We start from the raw sequence: 27,741 nt of genomic DNA, 5'->3' as shown, positions 1-27,741 counted from the left end.
CAGCATAAAAAAAAAGTATGAAAAAAAATGAACAAAATGGCAAATCGGGGGCAGACTTAACATTTTTGAGGAAATGGGGTGATGCAAGTTAGTAGGGCTTGCAGACATTGAACACAGTCAGGCTTTTTCCTTTTTTGAGAGGAATTTTGGAATGTTTCTGAGTTTTTAAAAAATAAAGCTTAGTTTAGGGTCCATACAAACATGTTTTCTATCTCAAAATGGTGAGTTTTAATATTTGTAGTGGGAAAAGGATAAACATACGGTATATTCTTCTGACTTGGAAATCAACAGTACATAAATTTAGAATGAAGAACATGTAGTGATTACAATCAATGTTTTGTCACTCATCACCTTAGCTAAAAGAACTTAAATTAATTTTAGAAGTGCATTATTTTTAAAAATAATTTTATTAAAAAAGCCATTACTTAATCTAGAATGTTATTGCATATATAGCTTTTCATTTGCACTCCTAGTAATTTTGTTTTGCTCTGTTCCACTCAATTCAATATCCTTGTAACTGGCAATATAGCATTAGTTTGCAATCAATGAAAGAACAGCAGGGATCCTCTGAAGTCTTCGAGCTTGTAATATTAATTAGATGGAAAATAAAAAGAAAATTTCTGTGAACAATAATGCGGCAGTAAAAATGTCATAGCAACAGCCATTTTTATCTTTCATATGCATTTTTATTATGCACATTTACTGTGAATTGGGAAAAACAATTTAAAAAATCTGGAACATAAGATTAAGTTCTACTCACTCAGACTATAAATGTATTTGTAGTAATTTTAATATGCCATAGAAAACTAGGGTCTTAGAAATAATATTCTAGAATTTCAGCACGTTTAACTCTTTTCCATTTTTATTTATTTTCTCATAGAACCTCAGACTATATGCTGTGATTAGATAACATTCATGGTTATAAATAATTCAGCTGTTTTGCATATGCTAATTTTTATTTTATTATTATTAAAAGAATAGCGCTTAATGCACTATGCAATTCTATCCAGTATCAGTCATGAATCCCACAATTCATCTCTTCTGTTTAATTAGGAGTCACCTCATCATGGTGTGAAATGATGATTAGGAATGTGAGAAAATTTGCATTCTGGGAAAAGATGCAGCAATGTGCAGTTTTCCAACCCCGTACATCACAATGGAGGACCAAAACTATTCCCTTACCCCAAACTCATTCTTACAGGATCTGCTCTCCTTGTTTAACCATTTGAGCAGAATTCAGTCTGATTTGGAAGAGTTGTGCTCCCTCTAGCAAGCTCAGATTTATGCCTCAGAATTATTTGAAGGGTCAATTAGCTTCTAGGGCTCCTGGCACTTTATCAGTTGCTTTGGGCTACATCCCCACTTGCACAAGTAGGGATGGAAATTTGATAAGGCGCAGTTTGACATATCTGGAATTCATTAAGAGTGGAGAAATTTGGGGTCAATGAGGTCCTGTTTTGGGTAATCCTCCCAAACAAAATGTAGACAACAGGTCTTCTAGTTCACATTGAGTCCAGTCCAGAATTCTACCTGAATATTTAAAGAATGGATTTGCTCGGTTGTTAATCAACCTGATAGTACTTCCTCCACTAAATTTGGACTTTAAGATCTTCTTCATTCTTATGATGTAGTCACTTTTAACCTTTCTCTTGTCTTAACCTTTCTCTTGTTTTATGTTGCCAGCCTGAAAAATACTTAAGTATTAGTAGTGATTTTCATCTGAACTCTTGATGTTCATTCAATAGGGCATCTTCAGCCCTTCAGCTTTCACTATTTTTCTCCTGTGAGAGTAAGTGCAGCACATTTGTTCAGTCATATCCCATTGCAAAATCTTGGATGTATAGACAGTGTTAAGCAGTGATTCTATTTCAGATGATGTTTTTCTTTGCAGCTTCAGCTCGTCTATGTAAAGGATGTGGGGTAGCCTGGCAGATGTTCTTGATGTTTGGTAGCCATGGCCTGACTTGTTCAGTATTCTTGACAGAGGACCCAATGCAATGACATAGATTCCTTTCTTGATGTTAACCCCTCCCAGTCTATCACCATTGACCAGCAAGAGTCTTCCATTGTGCCACTGAACTTTGCATCAAGCTTCTGATGTTTCTTCTGAGTCCCGTTATTTCTAGGCACTTGATTTTCCAGTCATGTGGCAAGTCAAATGTCTTCGGGAGAAATGTGAAATTTGTTTACAAATTGATGACAGATAAATTTAGCTCTTTTCCAAGGGTTTATACTTATGTCCCTGGGTCAGCTGCAGCAGTGGAGTATTTTGCAAAATATTGTGGAAGGATAACCAATATAGGGATAGTTAGTAGTGTCTCCCACAGTAAATATCAAGCGTACAACCCACGTTAAAATAAACGTTTTGGTTTGCAACACTTCCTATTTCTTTCCACTTATTTTTGATTGCAAGGGCACCAGACGTTTTCTCCTCTCACAGATATTAAAGGCGCTCTCGCTACCGACAGGAAACCGAGAAGCGCCCAATTAACGTTTGTTTTCCTGCCGCCAAAAGTCCTCGAGAGACGTCACGAGGCGGCGAGTGCCATTCGGCACGCGCCAACTCCGCACGTGACAGCGCCGGGACGTGTGACCCCGCCCCTCTGCGAAAAGGGAGCGCCTGGTAAGGGGGGGCAAAGGGGGGGGAGAAGAAACAGGAGGGAAAAAAAAGCCAGCGAACTGTCTCCCTCTCTCTTCCCGATCTCTCCTCCCTCATCCCTCACGTGACCGCCTCCCCGGAACGTGGCATTGTGTAATCACGTGACCCGTACGAGGGAGGGGGGGTTTGCGGGAGGGGAGGTAGGCCGTTCTGGAGGAATTAGAGGTGGGGGGAGGGGGGCTGCGTACGCGACGGAGCTGGGTGCGAAGATGGCGGACGAGGAGGCCGAGCAGGACAGCGGTAGCGTCGGCAGCGAGAGCGGCCTCCTGGATATGCCGAGCCTGAACAAGAGGCTGCTGGAGCTGGAAACGGAGCTGAGGGAAAGAGGAAGCCAGCCAGCCGTGGAAGCGGCCACCGAATACTGTCAGCAGCTGTGCCAGGTCAGGATGGGGCCTGGCCGCTTTTGAGAGGGGGAGGGGGGAGAAAGAGGACGGAGCCACTTTGGTGGGGGGGGGGGGCGGTGGAAGAGGCTGGGCGATGTTAATAGCTGGGCCGCGCTTTGCTCTTCTGAGCAGCGCCGACAGCACCCATTGAACCTCTTTGACTCCAGGCGGGTGTCCCGCCCCCCTGCGCTGGAGAGGAGCTTCTGGCGGCCCGGAACAGCTCTCGCTCTCCTCCCCCCCAACCGCCGCCTTGGGTGCTCGCGCTCAGCTCGAAACTCGGCCCCTTTGTTGTGTTGGTGCCGCCTCGGCTCTGGAGGGGCCTTTGTCTGCTGACGGTGGAGAGCGCAGTGCCCCCTTGGCCGAGAGCGATGGCAGAGGGACGGGTGGCTGGTTCCTGGGGAGGGGCTAGGGGAGAAAGACCGGCGGGGGCTTTGCTTTGCCCGCTTCGTTCCACCTCGCTTTGGTAGCGCTGCAAACGAAAAGGCGAGAGAGCTGGGTCGGTCGCCTTCCCTTCATGTCGTTGTCATCAGCTCCCCAAGCATGCATCCATCTATATCCCATAGTTGAGGAAGGGGGGTATCTTACCCCCTCTGGCTATATAATATATATATATGTGTGTGTGTGTGTGTGTAATACTATATATATTAAATAAAAACAAAAACCGTACAGTCTTCGAGCCGAAATCTCTGCTCGTTTAGAGGTGGGTTGCCTCAAACTGTCCTTGGTTCTTCCAAATTAAGTGACCTTATTTCCTTTTTGAATTGTGGCCTGAATGTGCCTCACTTTCACTTCACATTGCCTTAAAGGTACACCGGCTTGTTATTTTATTAGTTGCTTATTGTGTTCTGTCCCGCAGTAAATATTTATGGTTTATCCTGTAATGGAGACTTAATTCACTACGTTGTGTACTAAACGGGTTCACGGAGATCTCCCAAGAGGCAAAATATGAAAATAATGTTAAAGAGTACTTGAATTCTAACATGCTAAGTTACATAAACAAAGACATTTAGAGTCACTTATTTAACCTTGTTTCTGAACTACCTTCATTTAAAGTCAATCAATTGTTCAGATGGACACTGTTTCCAGACGTGCTGAAGTTGGCCTAAACCTATCATCTGAAATTATGATATACCATAACTTTTCATCACCTTTAAAATATTGCTGTAAGAAATAAAAAAATAGTTCTTTGCATGGTTAAATTGGCAAAGTAGGAGTTAAATCCTTTTAATTACACCTCTCATCTTTAGAATTGAGGACCTATCAAAAGAAAAGAGCTTAGTAAAAGTACATGGTGCCTTAAAGTGGGAAAAACTCATTGCCTTTTTGAAGCAATGATTTTTATATTGATAAACTTGTAGCATTATTTCTTTAATCTGGAAAACAAAATTCAGGATTTCAACATGAACAGTTGTATCTTTATTTGAATTGATAATTGATATATGTTATATATTTTGTAATTCACATACTACATAAGCAGGTTTTCTGCAGGGCAGCGGTTATGGAAACAGATTGTGTTGCATAAACTTGGATATTTGTGTTGACAATACTATTGGGTTAAAGCAAGAATAGAAAATCAAACTGGATTTCTGTATATCAGTTATAGTAATATGGGATCACTTCACATGTCAAATATACCGTATTTGCTTATACAATAAGAGTTTACTTGCTCACTTCCACTTCCAATACCTTGGTATTTTCCAACCTTTCTTGGAACAATTGGGAAAATGAGAGAAAAACTTTAGTTCTTTAGTAGCTTATTCGATGTAACTAAATCAGATGTTTTTGATTATAAAACTCTGTTCTAGAGGAGTCAATGAGTCAAATTCAATTTCACAAAAATGCAGTATTAAGCAGATTATAATAATGAACCTCTGCCATATCAGTTGGTTCCTAGAGTGTGAGAAGATGTCAGTGGTATATTACATTAATTATTTCAGGGTGTGTTCACTAAAATAATGGAATTTCTTCAACCTCTATATAGGTGCTAGTCTTAATACCCTATGTTGTTTGAGACTTAGAATCATTCAGTCACTGGATTCAGTTTAATAGTCCAGATTATGAAGGAGTCATGGATGCAATGTGTACTTCACCTAATCATTTAAATGTTGACATTTGTATGCTATTGTGCATGTATATTAATGTTTCTACTTTTATTATATTTTGTAAACTTCTTGAACTTCTTTACATAGTATCAATTTATATACCATTTCCTATCATCATTAATGCAAGCATCATTAGAAAATGACTTTTATATATGAAAATGCCATTTATATATAAAAGTGAATAGTATTTTAAACTTCAAGTCTCTCTGCCTAACCTACAGTTCCTTTCTGCTGGGGATTTCATATTAAAAGCAATGTTTTCAATTTCATGTGGATGTTAGTCAAAATATCATCACTTAGTCTCCTGTCATTTGACTATGGTTAGATATTGCTAAATACTCCAGTAAAAGGTGTCCTTGTATGAAGTAACCATAAAATAGCAGGTGCATAAGTACCTATCTTGTTTGAAGCCATGTAACAATTATCATTTTATACATTTATTTCTACATTATCATTTTTTGTCACATCATATTTCTGTATTGTCATTCTACAATAAGGCCTACCAGTAGTTGCGCATAGCAATCCCGAGTAGAATATAGTAATAAAATGCAGTCGAAAGCTTTAAAACAAATATAAGTAGTCCTTGACTTATGACCACAATTGAGCCTAAAACTTATGTTGTTAAGTGAGATTGTTAAGTGACTTTTGCCCCAGTTTATGACCTTTCTTGCCACAGTTGTTAAATGAATATCTGCAGTTGATTAGTTCATAACCCGGTGGTTAAGTGAATCTGGCTTCCCCATTGACTTTGCTTGTCAGAAGGTTGCAAAAGGTGATCATATGACCCTGGGACACTGCAAAGGTCAAAGGTCATTGCTGCAAAGGTCAAAACCCTGAAAAAACGGTCATAAGTCACCTTTTTCAGTGCCAGTGTAATTTTAAAAGATTACTAAATGAACTGTTGTAAGTCAAGGACTACCTGTAATCAGGAACATTTGTCTAATTAATAGCAAATGTTGACCATCAGAATTAAATAAACAAAATATAAAATACATTACTAATTTCAAAGGAAAGTTAGAAAATTTAAAAAATGGACAAGCATAATTTCAATTCAGGTTATCAAATATACAAATAAATGCAAAGTTTCATTACATTTAGATAACCAGCTAATAATACCCTCCAAAAAATTTGGTTGGATAATTATGCCATCTATCTATAAGATAGTGACCAAAATAGTTTACCAAACAGCATTTTTAATAATACTGTCTGGTTGCTACTGTTGGAATTACTCTTGTAGCGGGATACTTTTGCTCTAATTTTGTATGCTTCTTATGGCATTGCTTTAAAAAGAATCAGTGAGTAAACACAGTACAAACTTGTTTTCTTGTTTTTTTTCTTTAATTAAACTTGGGATGTAAGATAGTGTAGTTAATGATAGGTTGAGCCAGGGATAATTTAACATGCAACCAGGTATTTCACTTCATAGGTTTTGGTCCACAAAGACAAATTAAGACAAATAAGAAATAAATTACTTATTCAACCAGGGGGAGGGTTCAGCAGCAAAGAGAACTATTCCCTTGATCCTATATTTTTCTTTCTGTTCCAGCAGAAGCCCATTTTGCGTAAAAGAAAACTGCTGGAAACAGGCAAGTCACTTAAATAGAGATCCTAATTACAAGGGAGTGAGGTGACTGATTCCCATAATAACCTATCATTTTTAAGTGTAACATTTTCTTTCTGCTATGTAGCAGAAATCCATTTTGTATAAAACCAAACTAAGGCTAGGTTAAGGCAATTTAAAAACAAATTGGTGAGAGAAAGAAGCCAATAAGTTACATAACAAGCTTTTCTTCAAATTATGACAATCATTCTGTCACTATGTAACAATAACAATAGTGGGGAATTGGCAGGGTATAGGAAAATCCGCTTCTTCCAGTATATAACCTGTGACTGCACTTTTAGACAACAAAGAAGTAACTGAAACAAAAGAACATTGTTCATATTTTCCCCCCTGTTGCATATAGGAGAGTCAAGGAGGAACTCCTACTCAAAAATTTCTTAGTCTTGTTCTGGCCTTGAGGACACATTTATTAGGCAATGATAAATTTTAAAAGGAAAGGCATTCAACCATCTTTCTAGTCAATTTTTGAGTAGCATTCACATACAAATTCCTTTGTTCAAGTTGACTTAATTGCAGTAAAGGCAAAAATAGAGGTTTTACACAGAGCTGAATATACTCTGTCCAGTTGACTAACTAGCTTAAGTGTATAATAGAGGAGTCCTGATCTTGTGCAGTGAAGAGAGGTGAGGGTATCATAATTCCACCTCCATCAAGTGTAGAAAAGAACTGCATCTAGATTAGTAGCCATATAAAACATAGTGCTCAATTGCTTGATCCAATGTATATTTTGTGCTGAGAATTGATAGTAATTCATTTATAGATTGCTTGAATTTTAGTTTAGGCTTTGTTCATAATGAAATAGCTCTATAAGTGAGATGTTTTATATGGAAGTTTAATATCCGTAATAAACTACGAATTTTTCTTCTATTCTTTAGGTTGTCAAATAAAATTCTGTAGTGTGCTTATATTATACAGGGGTCAGAAAACAGTTCTGATCCTAATAATACCCTTAAGCTTTATTTATAGGCTCAAAATCAAAAGGAGAATAAAAGCTCTAAGAAGGGTGTCAAACTCGCGTCCTCACAGCAGCATCACGTGATTTAGCGGGATTTTTTTCCCTTTCGCTAAACCGGGCAGGGGCGGGGTCAGCATGTGACGCATCTAGCCCACGGCCGTGAGTTTGACAGCCCTGCTCTAAGATGTCAATATCTTGAATTCTTACCAATTTTATGAGAATAGAAGATTTTATCCAATTTTAAAAATTTAAGAGGATGCTAAAAGAGCAGCAATTGTAAACCATATTTTAGGCTGATTACTAGGTTTCCAAACTTGAGCCACACCTCAGATACAGAGATAGGAATCATATTGGTGATGCATTCAGTTTGGAAGATGGTTTAAACTTTCAAGGCCTCATAGTTGTGCTGTCTTTTCTCTCTCCCCATCTCAGCTCTTTTAAATTGAGGCTATGCTATATATGACACCTTTATTCTGCCTTTTTTCCAAGGAGCTTAGGGAACTGCATGTTATTCTCTCTATCATTTTTTAAATCCTGGAAACAATCATATGAGGTAAATTATGCAGAAGCTCAAAGGCAACTAATGAGGTTTGTGACCTAGGCAAATGGCCCTGGATTTCAGTAGCCTTAGTCTGACATTCTAGCTAGTTTTTGGCAGTGTGTACTATTATATGTACCAGTTATCTGTTGAGTATTATTATTTCCAAATAGACTGTGTGCACAATTAGTAGGCAAGTGAGTATTTTGACCATATCATTTTTATGCATATTTCCACCTCCAAGCTGTATAAACCTGAATGCTTGGTGGATATAAGCACTATATCTACTATCAGCCTATCAGGTGATGCGTATTTGTGTAATGAGGGAGGGTGTCAACTAAGGAGATTAACAAGGTGAGAATAATTATTAGGCAGCTTCTTTTCCTCAGGCAAAATGGGCCAAAAAAGAAATTTAACTGACTCTGAAAAGTCAACAATTGTAAAAAAAAGTCTTTCAGAGGGATGCAGCACTCTTGAAATTGCTAAGATATTGGGCCATGATCACAGAATCATCAAAAGTTTTGTTGCAAATAGTCAACGGGACTGCAAGAAATGTGTTGAGAAAAAAGATGCACATTAACTGCTAAAGATTTGAGAAGAATCAAACATGAAGCTACCAGGAACCCATTATCCTCCAGTGCTATCATATTCCAGAACTGCAAACCTACCTGGAGTACCCAGAAGTACAAGTTGTCCAGTGTTCAGAGACATGGCCAAGGCAAGCAAGGCTGAAACCCGTCCACCACTGAACAAAAGTGGGAAGACTGGGTCAAGAAATACCTGAAGACAGTTTTTTCAAAGGTTTTATGGACTGATGAGATGAGAGTGACTCTTGACGGACCAGATGGATGGGCCCATGGCTGGATCAGTAATGGCACAGAGCTCCACCAACTCGGACGCCAGCAAGGTGGCAGTGGGGTACTGGTATGGGCTGGTATTATTAAAAATTAGATAATTGGATCCTTTTGGGTTGAAGATGGACTCAAAATCAACTCCCAAACCTACTGCTAGTTTTTAGAAGACACTTCCTTAAAGCAGTGGTACAGGAAAAAGTCTGCATCGTTCAAGAAGACCATGATTTTTATGCAGGACAATGCTCCATCGCATGCATCAAAGTACTCCACTGGGTGGCTAGCCAGTAAAGGCCTTAAAGATGACAGAATAATGGCATGGCCCCCTTCCTCACCTGACCGAAACCCTATTGAGAATTTGTGGGCCCTTCTTAAATGGGAGATTTATGTTGAAGGAAAACAGTACACCTCTCTGAACAGTGTCTGGGAGGCTGTGGTTGCTGCTGCACAAAAAGTTGGTCGTCAACAGATCAAGAAACTGACAGACTTCATGAATGGAAGGCTTATGAATATTATTGAAAAGGGTGGCTATATTGATACTGATTTTGAAATGTCAGAAATGTTTATTTGTACATTTTGAGTTGTTTATTATTTTCATTTTCACAGATGCAAATAAACGAGTGAGATGGACAAATTGTCATTTTTCACTTAGTTACATTATAGTTCTGCACACTAATAGTTGCCCAATAATTGTGCACACATAGATATTCTCCTAAGAAAGCCAAAACCTCACTTTTACTTTCTTAAATACTCAGGTTTGAGGTTTATTAACATTTAGGATTGATTGAGAGCACTGTAGTTGTTCAATAATAAAATTAATCCTCCAAAATACAACTTTTCTAATAATTGTATACACAGTGTATGGTCTGATGAGATCTTAATCAGTGTGAACCTTTGTGTTCTGACTGACAGTTTTTATCTAGTCACAGCATCCTGGGATTGGAAGAGAAATGAAAACCTGAGAACGAATCCTATTTTAGCTACTTTTTTCCATTACTGTTTACTTTTTCCCATACATGGGGAAAAAGAAACGTTTGTTTTACCTACCTGCCTATTGTAAAGATTATATTTTTAAGGAAAAGATAATTAATGGGTTTTTATTACACTTTTCCCTGTCCTCAACTCTCAACAGCTGGGTCAATTATAGTCAGCAATGGGTTGCTAATCATCTCTTCCTTTTGCACAGAAATTTATCAATGTGCCTGAAATTTGTTGCAGATACCCTTTATAATAGGATCCATTTTGCCTCAACTTTCACTACATTATGTTTTGTAATATCATAATTCAAAGTATCAAGTATTCAATAGTTTGAAATATGATAGTCATCACCTCTTAACAGCAATCCATCTGCCCTGTTTTGATGAAAAGGAAAAGAGGAGTAGGCTTTAAGAATCAGATTGTGAAGATGTGTTACGGAAAAAATCTTTTATAAAATAACAGAACTTGCAATACTCTAAAGCTAATTTCGTCCTATTCTGGATTTTTTTCAAGTACAATCTTTTTCATGATAGATAACAGGAGACAGGATTTCTGTTTTTTTCACATTCATGCCCCAGAATTTGAATAGAACAATTTCAGTTCCCTCCACATTCATACATTTCATACATTTCATACATTTCGCCTCATTTCAAATTTAAGAACCCTATCTTGAGGCAGATTGAATTGTCCTTGCGTTGCCCTGCACAGCTTATTCAACTGCAGGTGCTAACCCTTAAAGAAAGTGTAATAAACGTAATTGAATACATTGTCAAAGTAGATTGTTTCTTTAAAAAAAATTATTTTATCATTTTGTGCTCTTGTCATATATTGAAACGCTCTTCCTTATTACATTATATATAATAGTATATAATATAATCTGCACTCTTTATTGCATATTTCAATCAAGTGCCACTATACTGCCATTTTAAAATAATTTTCATCATCATTGCTGTTAAAACATGACCCTTTATAAAGCTGAAAATTTCTTATGTGTTTTGACATTTTTTCTTGCATCCACTCCTTCAGTATCTTAATATTGAGCATAATTAGAAATAATTAGATATCATATATAGCCTAATCAGTGTCCAAAAGCTAGTAACATGATTATTGTCTGATTGGAGCTATTGCAATAACTAACCATTGAGGGATACAGTTTTTTATAGGTCTGTACTATACGGTACTGCAATACTTGATTCTATGGGTCAGGTTCTAAATGTTCTGTTTCCACATACCTGGAAATCGAACATTTCAAGGAATAAAATCTTGTCTATCGGGGCATTAGTTCTAAGAATGTAGATAGTATGTTCAGAAAACAATAGCTGATATGCTAAATGCCATTTCTCCAAATTATAATTATGCTTTTATGATGACTCAAATTTCTATTTTATAAACAGACCCTTCTTGAATATGCAGAAAAGTGGAAGACATCTGAGGATCCCTTGCCTTTGTTGGAGGTATACACACAGGCAATCCATGGATATATAAAAGCAAGACCTTACCTTACCTCTGAGTGTGAAAATGTAGCCTTTGTGCTTGAACGCTTAGCTCTGTAAGTAAATTATATATAATTTTGTTTTCTAATTTGTTTTAAAGCTAACATTTGTTAAATTTAAAAAGTAATAGAACTCTTTTCTGAGCACTTAATGCTGACCTTTACATTGTTCCATTTGCTTTTTCAGAAGCTATGCTGAACTTTTGCTATGCTTGCCTCTTGAACTGCCTGAAAATCGGTGGAAAGAGTTTCAGTCATTTATTCAAGTGGGTATCTTATTTCATAGCTAGTGTATACATCAGTTCCATAAAATAAAAGTTCAAGTGTGCTATTGCAATAAAACTATTAACCTGTAAGATTATTGGTTTTAATTGTTAAAAAATCATTATGATTATCATTGTTTACTTAAAATGATTTAAATGTAAAATAAGGAAGCTGTGGCTTGGTTTAATAACCTGTCATTAATTGTAGTTTAGCACTTTGCTTAACATTTTAGAATTCCATACCGCCTTTACTTGTAATTCTAATTAGAATCTTCTATATTCAAAACAAGAATAGAATGTTAGACAAGGGCAATATTTATATTGTATAATTATAATAAAGGCAGCAAATTAAATAAACAAATAAATGTTATAATATTCTTATATCAAGATCACTAGATAATTCCATAATTTTATTTACATGTTTTCATTGGATTTAAGTCAACATGCAAAAAATTGTAGGTTTGCATTATGTTTTTAAGCATGGCAATTAGTGAAGGTGTTGTGATTTTGAGGATAAAAATGCTGGAGCAAGTATAATTTTCTGTCACTTGTTATAACAAATTCTCTTCTTTTTCCAGATGGCACATACAAAATTAATGCAAAATGGCAACCATCAATTACATATTTTATCTGTTCTTGCCCAAGAGGATGGAACATGGAAGAATCCAGTTCTTCGCAACATTCTTTCCCAAGAGCTGCTGGATTGGGATAAGGGTAAGATGATAATTTGTGGGGGGAAATTAATTACTGCTCTTTCGGCAAAAAAATATTTTAAGGATACTGCTCTTTTAATATTTTTATATCACAAATATTTTGAAGATACTGTATCTCTTTAACTATTTCATTCATCAACTCAAACTAGTTATTTTCCTTGTGTTAGCTTGCAGATATCTTCATATATGATGATACGCTGCAATTGTATATAAAGACTCGTATATAGTATACCAAAAGAAAAAAACAGATGAAAGGTTTTTTTTTTAATTCTTTCCTAAAATCACACTGAAGAATATTTATAAGAAAGAGTACCCTATCCAGAACTACTCTTATAATAAATTATTTTGGAATTATAATGTGAACGGAGCCAGCACCTCCATTATTATTACAGTACTATAAGTCCAATATATCTTGGCTGCATAGTTGTTCACATATGAAGATTGAGTGTTCATATAATTAGAGGTTCTTCCCCTTCACCTGGAATTCCTAATCTGTTCGTAAATGCCTCCCCGCCCCATAGATTGGTCGGATGAAACTTCCATAGTAATTTTTATGAAGTTGCTTTTAATATGCATGATGTGAAATTTACGACGTTTGTTATTAAGCCAAGCACTTAGGTATTATGCATATTTCAGTTATTCCTGAAATAAGAGAAACATTCTTTTTTATTATTATTTTATGAATACTTTACCAGTTAAACAGAGGGAGGTTACAGGTAGTCCACACTTAACATTCTTGCTCCCTTCCTCTCCATTTTTATCAGTTTTGACCAATTTAATTTCACTATTGTTTTAATGATTGCACTGCTTAAAGTCACTTCCAGGTGAGATGGGTAACATATCAATCAATCAATAAACGATAAAATAAGCCCAATTGGGTCTAGATTGCCTAGCAGTCATTAGGCAAAACATCATGTGACTACCCTTAGTGACAGCAGTTCTGGTAGTCCTGGTTGTGTATGTTAGGTCAGGACTACATCATTGTTAAACCAGGACCTCACATTTCTCCTGCCCTGCTGTACTGACCTCCGCTTCAAGTTTCTCTCAGGCTGCAGAGAGCAAGGAACCAAAACTCAGCTTGTGATGAGAGGTGGCAAACAAATTTAATAAATAAAATAAAAATAAAAGAGACATAGATGGGGGAAGATAGGTGGGTGGGTCAAATTGAAGAGCATGTAAAATCATAAGTGCATGCAGGCTTCCAAGCATCCAAAATTTGATAATAGGGCCCCAGGGTGCTGCATTGCTGTAACGTTGGAGACCAGTCATAAGTCCCTTTGTTCGGTGCCATCATAACTTCAAACGGTCACTGAATGAATGGACAAGGACTACCTGTAGATGCAAGTTGGATCACCACTATCCAAACTGAAGAAGGCAAAGAAGGAGTATAGATATTTTCTGAAGGTAATATTGAATACTTTTATTTGAATGGTAAATGGCCTAAAATCTGCTAAAATTTACTTCCTAAAAAGCTAAGTTGTTTCATTGGGAAACTGGGGCTTCTTTGTACTGTAGGTTTATTTCTAATTTGTAAATAAGTGTATACTATAGTGAAATTAATATTTTTAATAAATAATCTGTTTATTCATAGTGAAATAATCATTATTTTAGAATAATCTTATTAAAGCTGGAACAGTATGGTTGGAAGTTCTTAGATTTATTGAGTTGATTCACTGGTGGAATGGCATCAGTGGGTAATTGATTTCTTCATAATTCTCAAGTTCTGGAGAGTTTATGGAGACAAAAAAAATTAAATAAAGGTTTCATTATGTGAAGAGAAACTCATTTTTGTAATTTTATTGATTGAAGGTAGAAGATACCAGTATTTTTTAATTTGGAGCTTGTTGCCTGATTGTGGTGTTTTTTTTCTTTTTGAATTTTATTATTTCTTTTTTCTGCTTTTATGAAAAAATGTACTATACAGTGTGTAAAAGAAGACAAAAATACTAATGCATGGAAGTAGAAATTACTCAATTCAGATGGTGAATTCAGTATGGGCTTTACTGTATGTCTGGGCTTCTTAGCCAGATACTAATTTCTGCAAATTAGGTAGCAAGTTCAGTCATATCATGTTTGTACCTTTCATTATGTAATTTTATTTATGATCAAATTTTTAAAGAAAAATCTTATCATAATGCTTATGATGACGATTTTTTTTTTTTTTGTGGGAAGCAGGGTGGATTTGATTTAAATCGAGTTGATTTAAATCACAATTTAAATCATGATTTAAATCACTAGTAAAAAGGCTTGATTTAAATCAACTCGATTTAAATCATAATTTTTAAAGAGCAACTGTCATCTCTGCTACTCCTTTGACCTACTGTTGACTCACCGATAGTCCCAGTGTTGCAGAATATACAGCCTCATGCTACATAACTAAGCTCCATTTCATGCTGAATAAACTAAATTATTTATGTATCTTAAATAGAAAACTATCTTACGATAGATTTTTACCCCAAAAGTTTTTTATTAAAATAAATTCGATAAAAATCAAAAAAATCCGATTTAAATCAAAAAAATCTGATTTTTTTGATTTTTTTTAAAAAATCATTGATTTTTATCCACCCTGGTGGGAAGAGGCCTAAATCTACTTTGCAGATAGGGATAGTTGTTGTTTTACCTGTATGAAATTAAATATTTTACTTATGGGAGTATCAACAGTTTTTTAACAACTCTTGTAAATGCCTTTCAAGAATGGGAGAAATATTTTGCATTCCAATTAAAATATTGCTCAAGTTCTAGTTGCTCCCAACTAGGAACATGTCCTTGTGAAAACTGAAATTTGATGGACCTGAACATAAACTCGCCTGCATTTAATAATTTCCAATGATTACTGTACAGAGGAAGAGATTTAACTTGTAAAATACATTAAGTGCAAAAGGCTTTTCTTTAGCCAGATAATAGGCTCCTTTTCACTGTCAGTTAAAAATGGGAACTCCTCCTGAATTTAATCCAGGGGAGCTGTCCAGCATTTATATAATGTTCTTTTTTTGATACTTAGTTTTTGTAGTTCAAGTCAATACCTTAATGTTAAAACAGATTTTAAAAAGTTACAGAATAAAAAAAAATCCGGTAGAACTACTGTAGAATAAGATAGGTAAACAAGCTATTGTTTTTTAAACGTTCCTCTTTTAAAATTACAGCTAATCCTTCCGAATAGTAGCAGAACTTAAAAAATTAAACAAGCACTGTAGGAACTTGAAAACAGCTACTGCTCCTACCTTTGCATTATAGGTAGCCCTTGATTTAAGATGGCAGTTGAGACTAGAATTTCTGTCACTAAGTGATGCAGTCAAAAAGTAAATCCCTGCAGTTCCAGTTGCCTTTGAATCCCATGGTCATTAGGCGAGATAGCATCCCCTTAAATGCTTTACACAGTCCTAATGCCTTTAATTATGCTTGTCCATAGCACTGTTCACAAGCTATATAACAAACTATTATGGTTTGTCTAAATATTGTGGTGTTTTAAAAGAATTCCTTTTGTAATACAATTGTAAAAATTACATCCATTTAAAGATTGGTCTAGTGGTTTAGGCATCAGGCTATAAAGCGGGTGACAATGAGTTCTAGTCCTGCATTAGCCATGAATGCCGGCTTAATGAACTTGGGCCAGTCACTCACACTCTCAGTCCAACTCACCTCACAGGGTTGTTGTAGGGAAAATAGGAAGAAAGTGTGTTGGATATGTTCACTACATGAGATATTTGTAAAAATAAAGGTGAGATAGAAGTAAATAAATAAAAATGTAGGTATTCCTTGGGTACCAGTTAAAATTCCATGAGATTAAATATTGTCACATATTTGGGAAATGAAAAATAAATTAAACCTTGACATTAAAACTTCTACATATTTCTTAACCTTGACGTGACTTACAGTTCCCGTTTATGAGTTAGAAATAATACATGTTAAAACTCTCAAGGTCTTTTTGTATCTTATTTCAATTATAACAGAGTGTTAACACAAGAGAAACAACCTGAAATGATAAACATTGTGGTTTAAAGGATTATTAGTTCCTGTGGGTGGAAGAACAAGGCTAAAAAATAGCAAATTTAATATATTACCAGATCATTTGAAGATAGAAAAACTATGAATGTTAAACAATAAATGTTAAGCAAATTTAGCATTTTGTTTAACAAAACTTTTATACTTTTTCTTAGCACTTCTTCCCACTTTTAAAATTTATAAAAAACCCCAAAGGAGATTTTGTTTGTATGGATTATATTTATTCATATTTATGTATTAACAATTAAAATTGATGTATTCATTGCTGCTACCACTTCTCACAATTGTTTGATGGAATTTTAATATTGTATTATTTTTCAGCATTGGCTGGCAAATAATTTTGATTTTGTAAACCAAACTGTGGTCCAACACACTTTAAGAAACATTATACTAAACCAACCATTTCTAATTAATGTTTCCAGATTTGAAAGATACATTTATTTCTAATAAAAAATCTAAAATAGGCATTCCTGTTTTTTAATTTGAAATATAGTTACATACATTTCAGAAAGTTTTTTTTAATGCATTCAGCTTTCTGATATGGAGACATAGTTTAGTGTTATCTTTTTTTAGTAAGCTAATTTAAATATTTCAAGTTGTAAGTTTAAAGATATAATGAATATTTATTTTTGGCTCAGCTATTTTTGAGTTATGTGCATCAAATAGAGTATGATGTTTATGATAATATTTCTGACTTATAGTTGCAAGAAAAAGTATGTGAACCCCTTGGGATTACGTGGAGTTTTGCATGAATTGGTCATAAAATGTGCTCTGAACTTCATCTAAGTCACAACAATAGAAAAACACAGTCTGCTTAAAATAATACTACACAAACATTAGATGTTGCCATGGTTTAATTGAACATAGCATGTAAACATTCACAGTGCAGGGAAGAAAAAGTATGTGAACCTTTGGACTTAATAACTGGTTGACCCTCCTTTGGCAGCAATAATCTCAACCAAACATTTCCTGTAGTTGCAGATCAGATCTGCACAATGATCTGGAGTAATTTTGGACCACTCCTCTTCACAAAACTGTTTCAATGTAGCAATATTCTTGGAATGTCTGGTGTGAATCGCTCTCTTAAGGTCATGCCACAGTATTTCAATCGGGTTGAGGTCAGGACTCTGACTGGGCCACTCCAGAAGGCGTATTCTGTGCTGTTGAAGCCATTTTTTTGTTGAATTACTTGTATGCTTTGGGTCATTGTCCTGTTGCATCACCCATCCTCTGCGGAGCTTCAGTTGGCGGACAGATGGCCGTACGTTTTCCTGCAAAATGTCTTGATAAACTCTCAAATTCATTTTCCCAACAATGACAACAATCTGTCCAGGCCCTGAGGCAGCAAAGCAGCCCCAAACCATGATGCTCCCTCCACCATGTTTTACAGTGGGGATGAGGTTTTGATGTTGGTGTGCTGTGCCTTTTTTTCTCCACACATAGTGTTGTGTGTTCTTCCCAAACAACTCAATTTTGGTTTCATCTGTCCACAGTATATTTTGCCAGTAGTGCTGTGGAACATCCAGGTGCTCTTTTGCAAACTTCAAACGTGCTGCAATATTTTTTTTGGACAGCAATGGCTTCCTCCATGGTGTCCTCCCATGATACTCCATTCTTGTTTAATGTTTTCCTTATTGTAGATGTGTCAACAAAAATGTTACCATGTGCCAGAGATTTCTGTAGGTCTTTAGCTGACACTCTAGGATTCTTCTTTACCTCATGAAGCATTCTGTGCTGTGCTCTTGCAATCATTTTTACAGGATGACCACACCTAGGGAGAGTAGCAACAGTGCTAAACTTTCTCCATTTGTAGACAGTCTGTCTTAACCGTGGACACATGAACATCAAGGCTTTTGGAGATACTTTTGTAACCCTTTCCAGCTTCATGCAAGTCAACAATTCTTGATCGTAGGTCTTCTGAGAGCTCTTTTCTGTGAGGCATGGTTCACATCAGACAGTGCTTCTTGAAACCAGTAAACCCAAAATGTGTGTGTATTTTTAAAGGGCAGGACAGCTGTCAGCAACACATCCAATATCATCACACTGATTGGAGTCAAGGTTGGCTCACTCCTGGCTCCAATTAGCTCTTGGAGAAGTCATTAGGCTAGGGACTCACATACTTTTTCCTCCCTGCACTGTGAATGTTTACATGTTATGTTCAATTAAACCATGGCAACATCTAATGTTTGTGTAGTATTATTTTAAGCAGACAGTGTTTTTCTATTGTTGTGACTTAGATGAAGTTCAGAGCACATTTTATGACCAATTCATGCAAAACTCCACGTAATCCCAAGGGGTTCACATACTTTTTCTTGCAACTGTATAATTTCCATTTATTTATTCAATTTCTCCCTCTGTGTGTGTATAGAGCAGTTGTGGTACAGTGGTTAGAATGCAGTACTGTAGAGCTAACTCACTGCTCAATGCCAGGAGTTCAATTCTGAGCGGCTCAAGGTTGTCTCAGCCTTCCAAGGTGGATAAAATGAGGACCCAGATTGTTGGGGGCAATATGCTGACTCTGTAAACCACTAAGAGAGTGCTGTAAAGCACTGAAGCGGTATAGAAGTCTAAATGCTATTGCTATTTCCCATTTTATAACAGTTGATAAACTATTTGGGGGACTAAATCTTGCACACAAAAATTCTTCCTTTGTAAAACAAGTTTTTTTCTTATAGTGAATTCTATAGGGTACTGAATAAAAACATTTTAATCAAAAATATTGAGTACTTATTTGTGTTTCTTAATGGATCTGATTTATCCATCATCGTCAAATATATTTTCACTTTTCAGAAGTTTATAAGCCCAAATAAAGTTATATTCCTCCAGAGCTATCATACACAGGGCAGCCTTTAAAGAAAACTGGGAAGCTTTAGTTAGTGCAGAATGAAGTAACCAAGATTGTAATCAGGACACCAACTGGAGTCTTACAACATTCATTTTGATAATGTACTTGGCTTCCTGTTTGCTTTTGTTGTAATTCTCATGTTGAAAGTCTAAAAAAGCCTGGGACCAAATTTTTGTAGACAATTTGTCTCAATTTTAAGATGATGATTGGGAGTCATTTTCTACATTCAATTGATTATGACATCAAAGGAAAGGTTTTTTAAAATAAATTAATAACTAGAGTACTTTCACTATGATATTTATTATCTGCTACGTATTATCAAAATCTTATTTGTTTCTCCAGTTATTTTGTTTTGATAACACAAGAATATAACTCAACTGCTTGAGTATAGTTTTAAGATGAGTATTGCTAATCATTTTAGTAATGACTGCCTTTTGCTGGAATGTTTTTCTTAAATTTATTGTACTCTTAGTATAGAAATTTTGTATTACATAAAAAATGTTATGTAATATAACATTTTAACAATTGATTAAGAAATATTTTTATGGCTAGAGTTCATAACTAGAGCCTAAGAGGCTACCTTTTTTGACACTAAATCTATATTACTTTGAACCACAGAGCTAAGTAATGATGGTTTTGAACCTTTGTTATCATTTTGTGTTAACAGTCAAATTGTATGTACATTTTAATCTTTCTAATGTTCACATAAAACATTTTCATTTCTTCTATTAAATATTTTTGTCATTTGCTTTACATTAGTGTACAGTGACTATTTCTAATGTTTAAAAATATTTATCTTATTACTTAAATAAATAATAAAGCCATCCATCTTAATCTGAATTATTAAAAGAATTATAGGTATTTTTTTTCTTGTAAGAATCTTTGCAAATCATGTTTTTATCAGTTTATCATTATATTTATTAACTATATCATGATTGTCTTTTCTTCTTCTAATAAATAATAATGGATTATGTTCCATCTGTAATATCAAGTTGGATAAGGACTAAATCTAGAGTTTGCTAACACACTTTATCAGCAACCCTTTCACCCCCATTTTCTCCATCTTTTGCAACACATTTGGGTGCAGGGTAGTAGTTCATTACAGAAGAGAAAGTTCAATATCCGTTTAGCTGAATGACACTAGTATCTATCCCATTTATCTAATTTCATCACCTTGCTAAAGTAATTAAAGCAATGGGTTTACCTGTTGGAGTATCAGTTTTCATATTATACGACATCTTAATCCAGCCAGGCTGGGGGGAAGTCTGTGATGCAATTGAGTTTATTATTAATTAAAATTATTCTTGGCAGTATAGTTTTGTTCCTATCAGTAGTTTTATATTTATAGATGAGTCATAACTATGAATAAACCATCTGGTTTCTTCAGTTTCTCGTTTATTCTTCCCCGGAAGACCCAATTTCTATCACTTTTTACACATAAATTAATTAGTGATTTATGATATCAACAGCTTAAAGAGAAACAGTCTTAAACTGGCCCATTCATTCACTAATTTCTGCACAAAATCATGGTAGCTCAGGTTTTTCGTAAACTACAGTGATTATAATGTCTCCTCAGCGAGGGTTGAATACATACTGAAAACAATTTAAAAGTAATTTTTTGCAGTTGGTTAGTGTCCAAAGCCTATGTGTTTGGATATTATTTGAAATGTGGTTGTCTCATTGTGAGGGGATGTGGATTCAGGATTGAATATTATCTTGGTGACAATGACAGCTGTGGGGAGGGAAAGTAAAGAGATACCTTGGGTAAATTGAAGTATTTGATAAGATATGTTACACTGGGATGCTGGCAGTCAATGCAGGTGAATACCAGCAAACAAGGGAGGGAAAGGAAAGCACCAGAAAGATTGGGGTCTACTTGGTCTGAAATCATTTCTGCATCCTTGCAAAAAAAAAAAAAAAATTCGGTCAAACCTCAGAACAACAAAATATCCCAGGTTTTGTTTCTGCCAAGTCATGATCAATTTAGAGTTCAGGGAACTTATAGAACACATTGTATTTGTTTAAAGATTGAAGCCAAACACGTTTTCTGTTTGTGTACACCGGTTTTGCATAGGAAGAACAAAACCAATCACTTGACTTTGTCAATGCTGAGACATAGGAATCATTCATGGGAGTCAAATACTGGCCTGGGTCTGCTTTCAATCTATAATATTATATAACTCTACAATTAAGTTGGTCATGACATTGAAGAACTGAGATTCTTGCCCTTTATTGTTAGAACAAATTGACTGTATCTTGCCCAGGCATTTGGTTTATTGATCTTTCTATAATTAGTTTTTCTAATAATATTTATATTTGTCTTGCATATTAACAGGGTTATGCAGATTTGATAATTATATGGGGAAATAATATTGCCTGCAATGGTCTGTCTTTCAGTGAATAAATTTTTAGCCTTTGAAGGCCCTGTGCTGTTGGATATGCGTATTAAGCATTTGGTGAAAACAAAGCAATTATCTCAAGCAACTGCATTAGCAAAACTATGCTCAGACCATCCAGAAATCAGCAGCAAAGGCAATTTTAAGCAAACCTATCTAGTTTGTCTTTGTTCTGGATCACCAAATGAAAAACTAATGCAAGAGGTGAGTACATTTTATGTCTGTTTCTCAAAACAAAATTCCTTTCTCTAGAGGGAAAAGTATTGGAAACCATAATCTAAAAATTATGAAATAAGCTGAATTTAGGTCATAAATATAGTCACTGTTTCACTTAGTGACCGTTTTTGCTTAATGACCAAGTTGCCAGCTCCAATTGTGGTTGCTAAACAAGGGCTACCTATATAAGACAAAATTGTGGTTTGCAGGAATTAGTCTTCCAATTTCTTGCATTTCTTTTGCAATTGATTAGCAACAGTGTTTCCTTACTGTTAGTCCTCAACTTGTTACCGCAATTGGAATCATAATTTCTGTCATAAGTCATTGCAGTTCTACCCAGTTGTGCAACAATATACATGGTGGTCATTAAGGGAACCACTGAAACAAATCAGTTAAGTATATCCAGCTTTTCCAAATGTGCTTTTACTAAAGTTGTGACTGGAATTTCCGTCGTAAGTCATTGGAGTTACAAATTGAGTTGGACCCAGTTTTACAACAATTTTTACTGCAGTCAATAAGCAAATCATGTGATTATTAAATCCAATTTTCCCAATGGGTGGGGTTTTTTTTGTGGAAATTGGCAAAATAGATTGCAAATTGTGATCATTTAACCACAGGATACTGTAACCAGCTTTAAATGTGAGCCAAATGCCAAGAGGCCAAATTGCAAATGACCATCGGAATGTGCAATAGTTGTAAGTGTGAGTACAAGTCATAAGTCACTTAGCCAAGGCTGTCATAACTTTGAATCATTGTTAAGCAAACAGTCATAAGTCAAAGACTACTGATTTTTTAAAATATTGAAATAATAAATGATAATTCTGGGTATGGTTTTCTGCAGCAGTACTTGAGATGAAGTAATTGAGGTAGTTATTGCACTAGGTGGGAAGTCTAGTAAGTGGGAGACTGTGAGTTATAGTGATAACCTTAGGTGCAAAGCCAGCTAGGTGACCTAGGGCCAATCACCCTTTCTCAACCCTAGGAAGCAGGCATTAGCAAACCAGTTGCAAAATAACTTGCTAAGAAAACTGTAGGGAATACTCCAGGTGGTCACTAGGAGTCAAGACTGAATGGAAGGCATATTTTCTTTCTTTTTTTTTTCTTTCTTTCACAATATGCATAGAATCACAGTTTGGGAAGTAGATTTAATATATAAGAATTTGTTTTATTTTTGAAAAATAACTCTAGTTTTACTTCAAACATAGGCACATGATCTGAAACATCAAGGTTTCATGTGCAATTTGAAAGGCTTGACAGTTACCTCAAAACATTCTAAGGTTATTAGAAATGAACAATATTAATGTGGAAGAAAAGGAGAATTAATAATAGGAAGATAATTCAATTAGCATTTAATTTTAATTGTTAAGATCCAACCCATTTGTTTTTGAAAGTTTCCAGCATTTTGAAATGTTATCAAACTGTTGTTCATTTGAAAATAAAGGTTTTATTGATCATGATTTGTCTTGTCCTACAGATTGCAGATATAGACTGTAAAGATGCTTTAGAAATGATCTGTAACCTAGAATCAGAAGGAGATGAAAAGAGTGCTCTGATTCTGTGTGCAGCATTCTTATCTCGGCAGCTACAGCAAGGAGAGATGTATTGTGCATGGTAGGTTCGAGTCTGAACACTGTTGTGGTCAACATGTGTCACATTTAGCAGTAAAATAAAAGCTTTTGTCACCAGATAACTAATGCACTTGGTGTTATTTTTTTAAAAAAAATTAAAGGTCATGTAGCATATCGATTATTACATAGCAACATTAGTTTTAAAGTCTCCAAAACATCAGTTTCTGGGTGTCTTTTTTTATTAAAAAATTAATGTTCTATAAATACATGTTGCAGACATGATTTTTGTAATCCTTTCTGCATTTCATGGCATCTTATGGTTATGAAATCTTGTTTCAATATATTTTTATTACCATTTGTTGGTAATAATCAGATTTTTTAAAATCAACATAAACATATTAGAACACACTTAACATTAAAATTTACCATTCTTCTAGTGTAACATTTTAAATTTTACTTTTAGTATTTAGAAATGTTAAGTGTGAAAATGTTGACTTCTTCAACATTTCAGGATGCTTTATGCACTGAAAAGCATAAATAATGCTTGAATAGTAGTAGTGAAGTATGATTTGTAGCTTTCTTTATTTTTTAACTCAACTCCAGCCTCGGGAAGAATTTAGATGAACAATATTTCATCCCCTTAACAAACACAAAAATTATGTTTTTTCTTCATGGTCATCTTTAGTAATTTAGAGCAAAGAGCACCATAATTTCACAAAGAGTATTCTTCATTTTAAAGGATTGTGTTTTTCTGCCAAAATGCATATGGTGTTTCATCTATTAATTTTATTTATTTATTAAATTTATATCCCATAAGGTGACCCTGGAATTCATACTGGAATTTTTCTGAGGGCATTCTACTAATGAGTAGTAGAATGCCCTCAGAAAAATTATTTCAAATTTCTATTCTACTGCAATCTGAACAGACACCTCAGTGATCTAAAGTGAGAATAAAACACAAAATGCATAACAGTACAAAAAATATACCTAAACCCACTAACAGTCATTAGTTGGCATCCTACCCCAAGTAACGTTCAATAGAGTTCTGTCTTCTGCTTCCTACCAAATATTGCCAGTGAGCAACCAGCTCATTGCATTTTCTGCCAATTAAAACTTCCCACAAGTCTGTAAAGGCATTCCATGTAGAATGCATTACAGCAGTCTCAGTTTGTGATGAGGAGAGCATGAGCCATCATAAAGTTTTCATGTCCTAGATAAGGCTGCAGTCTGTTCATCTGAAGTATCTATTACTTCTTTAGAGTAATGCAAGTTACGCAACCCCAGAATAACTACTGGGACCATACACTAGGAAAGCCCTAGTGTACAAACAATAACTTTGTCTTGCTGGAGTTGAATTTTAATCTATTCTATCCCATTCAGACTGTCACAATCTTCAGGAGAGATTTCAACTGCAACTGTAGTGCTGCTAGGGGTCTTCAGGTAAAACTGGATATCATCAATATGCTAATGATACCAGACCTCACACTGCCAGATAACCTCCCCAGGGACTTTATGTAGATACCAAATAATGGAAGGGAGAGAACTAATTCTTGCAGCATTCCACCAGGGATCAACCAACTCTATTCCCCTATTACCAACAACTGGAACCTTCCACCAGGAAAGGAGTGAAACTACTAAAAAAAGAGGAATGTCTCCGATCCTCAACCCCTATAGAAGGTCCAGAAGAATACCATTGTCAGCACTAGTGAAGGTGGTTTGGAGATGCAAAGTGACCAGGACAGGTATTCTACTCCTGTCCAGATCTTTAACGAAGATGATCCACCAAGAATGTATCTGCCTCATGCCTGGGTCTGAACCCTAACTGTTAAGATCTAGATAACAAATTTAGTCTAAGTCACTTTGTAATTGTCCCTGAGTAATTGTCTCAATAACCTCTGCGAAAAAGAGGTGGTTGGAAATCAAGCAATAGTCTCCTAATGTCTTCAGATCCAAGGAGGGCCTGTTGAGGAAGAACATACCAGTATACCTTTAAGGGCTGCTGGCCTTGCCCCCTCCCTAGTAAGGAATTCACAGCCTCCTAGATCTTAGAAATTATCCTTCCTGCCAGCTGCCAGAAGGATAGGTAATTTGATAACTGAAGGGGCACTGTGCCTACTTTTTAGAAAATTACATGCCAGAAAGAATCCTAGGTAATGGCACAGGACAATTCCCCAGTCATTACAAAGACCCCAAGTAAATTCAAACAAAATGTTGTAATTAATTACAAGGGCTCATTGTTAACTGGTGGGTAGCTCTTAATGCTAAAGAGAGTTGCAAAAGTGCTGCTGATTCACAACTTTATTGCTGGAATAGAATAGGTTAGAACTGGGCATATACCTATGTTCAGTCAGATTCCCTCTTTGTTGCTGTCCACTTGTACTTCAAGCAGCTTTTCTATTGCTTCATCTTCCAGAGGTCTTCTGAGAATAAAGGAGCCCTCTGGGATTGGCCAATAGAGAAAGGCCATTTGGAGAATAATTTTATCAACAACCTAAGTGCTATCTTTTACTTGTTACAGACCAGATCCTCAACCAATTTGCCTGATAGAGTATCAGAAAAATCACCACATACTGCTGGAAATCAGACAGTTCTATAAAGGACTTGGGTGAACCATCTAAATATGTTCAGTCATGCGTATGAAATGGGTGGCAGTCAGTTTCATTTGGATCAGAAAGTGATTTGACAGTGGCTGAGAAAAGATGATAGTACTCTTCACATTCAGCTTATATAATAAATGTTTGAGGTAGCGACAAGGTCTAACTTGACCGCCTATATATGTTGGAACCAAGATTACCTTGAACAAGTCCACTGTTACTATAGAGATCCTAAATTGGACTTTATTAGATACGGCCCAACTGCAGGGAGGTTAAAGTCCCCCAATACAAGACATGAATGGCTCCACTACCAAGCTGGTGACCAGACAAAGGATCCCATAGACATTGGGTATTCTGTGTGTTGGATGTGATTTTAAAGAATAAGCTTATTTTTCTGAAAAGTGGCGTTTAATGGTAATAAATAATAGCATGTAATAGTACTGTCTACTATTACAACCTCTTGTACCCTTGTCTTCCCAGCAATTGAAAATTAGTTTGATAAGCTAATTCTGTGTTATTTCAGTATTTATACAGTTAATTTTTTGGTAAAATTCTATTTTCAGGGAACTGACTCTTTTCTGGAGTAAACTACAGCAAAGGGTAGAACCTTCTACACAAATATATTTGGAGAGATGCCGTCAACTATCTGTATTAACAAAGACTGTGTATCACATTTTCTTCCTGATTAAAGTAATAAATTCTGAGGTAAATATGTGTAAGATCATTATTTTTATCACGATGTGAAATTAAAATAAAATCTGCCAATTGAAATCACATTGAATGTTAAGATCCCATGTGAAGTTAGAAAAGAAGGTCTTATCAGATAGAAGATGTTAGTTTCTTTTAATGTGTTAAGGTCTCTTAAAGATAAAATTCTCAAAATAAATTATTTTAGTAATTAGATAGAAGATATAGCTAGGGACCCTTGGACAACTTCAGATATATCTTTTGTTGAAATAGCAAATTTGATAATTGTCTTCTGTGTGGCTGCTTTATTACTTTTTTCTTTCACAATCTATAGATTCCAATATTTCTTTGGTGAAAAATGTACTTGTCAACTTTTTACAGGAAGTAAAATCTGGACTCTGAGATGGAATGCCAGTGTTATGCCTCAGGTTGTTTACTTAAACCAATGCTGTCCAAACCTTTTCCTTCATTATTCAAACTATTTATCAAAAAGTCTTATCAAACCAGTCATAAATAACTTCCGTTATACCTCTGAACAGTCACTGAATGAATGGTCTTAATTGAGGACTATCTGTGATATAAAAACAATACCATTAAATGATCTTTGAATGATCAATTATCTATTGTTAATTTCATCAATTTTATCTTAATAGGAATAATTTGGGAGATTTTCAAATCTATTTTAGTAAAAATGGTAATCTTTAAGTCAATTTAAATGTCCCTGTTGTGATGAATAATGGGCCCAAAGAAAAACCATTTTTACTCAAATTTAGATAATTTACCCAAGTTTGGGAAACACTGACTTAAATTAAATGTTGTATTCCCATTCCATTGGGCATATTTCAGGAGCAATCTTCTGTTGCATAAATACATTTCTC

The 27,741-nt window shown here is 35.4% G+C and overlaps 1 protein-coding gene across 2 annotated transcripts in view; it reads left to right on the top strand.

The window, feature by feature from the left end:
- The first annotated feature begins 2,847 nt into the window (after positions 1-2,847).
- Positions 2,848-27,741, top strand: part of ZNF292 (zinc finger protein 292) — a 33,473-nt gene continuing 8,579 nt past the window's right edge. The window contains exons 1-7 of one of the 2 annotated variants that reach the window (XM_070932862.1): positions 2,848-3,039; positions 11,482-11,636; positions 11,767-11,845; positions 12,421-12,556; positions 21,800-22,002; positions 23,489-23,625; positions 26,740-26,881. In XM_070932862.1, coding sequence (XP_070788963.1) covers positions 2,869-3,039; positions 11,482-11,636; positions 11,767-11,845; positions 12,421-12,556; positions 21,800-22,002; positions 23,489-23,625; positions 26,740-26,881 — 1,023 coding nt within the window. In that variant the 5' untranslated portion in view covers positions 2,848-2,868. Of the gene's footprint in view, positions 3,040-11,481; positions 11,637-11,766; positions 11,846-12,420; positions 12,557-21,799; positions 22,003-22,673; positions 22,716-23,488; positions 23,626-26,739; positions 26,882-27,741 lie in introns of those variants that run through there. The other variant, XM_070932863.1, reaches the window with a different exon arrangement.

The sequence above is a fragment of the Pituophis catenifer genome, unplaced genomic scaffold (genome assembly GCF_029215685.1).
Source record: "Pituophis catenifer annectens isolate HBS135680 unplaced genomic scaffold, rPitCat1.0.hap2 SCAF_1, whole genome shotgun sequence".
Classification (NCBI taxonomy): Eukaryota; Metazoa; Chordata; class Lepidosauria; order Squamata; family Colubridae; genus Pituophis; species Pituophis catenifer.
This window is presented reverse-complemented; position numbering and strand designations above follow the sequence as displayed.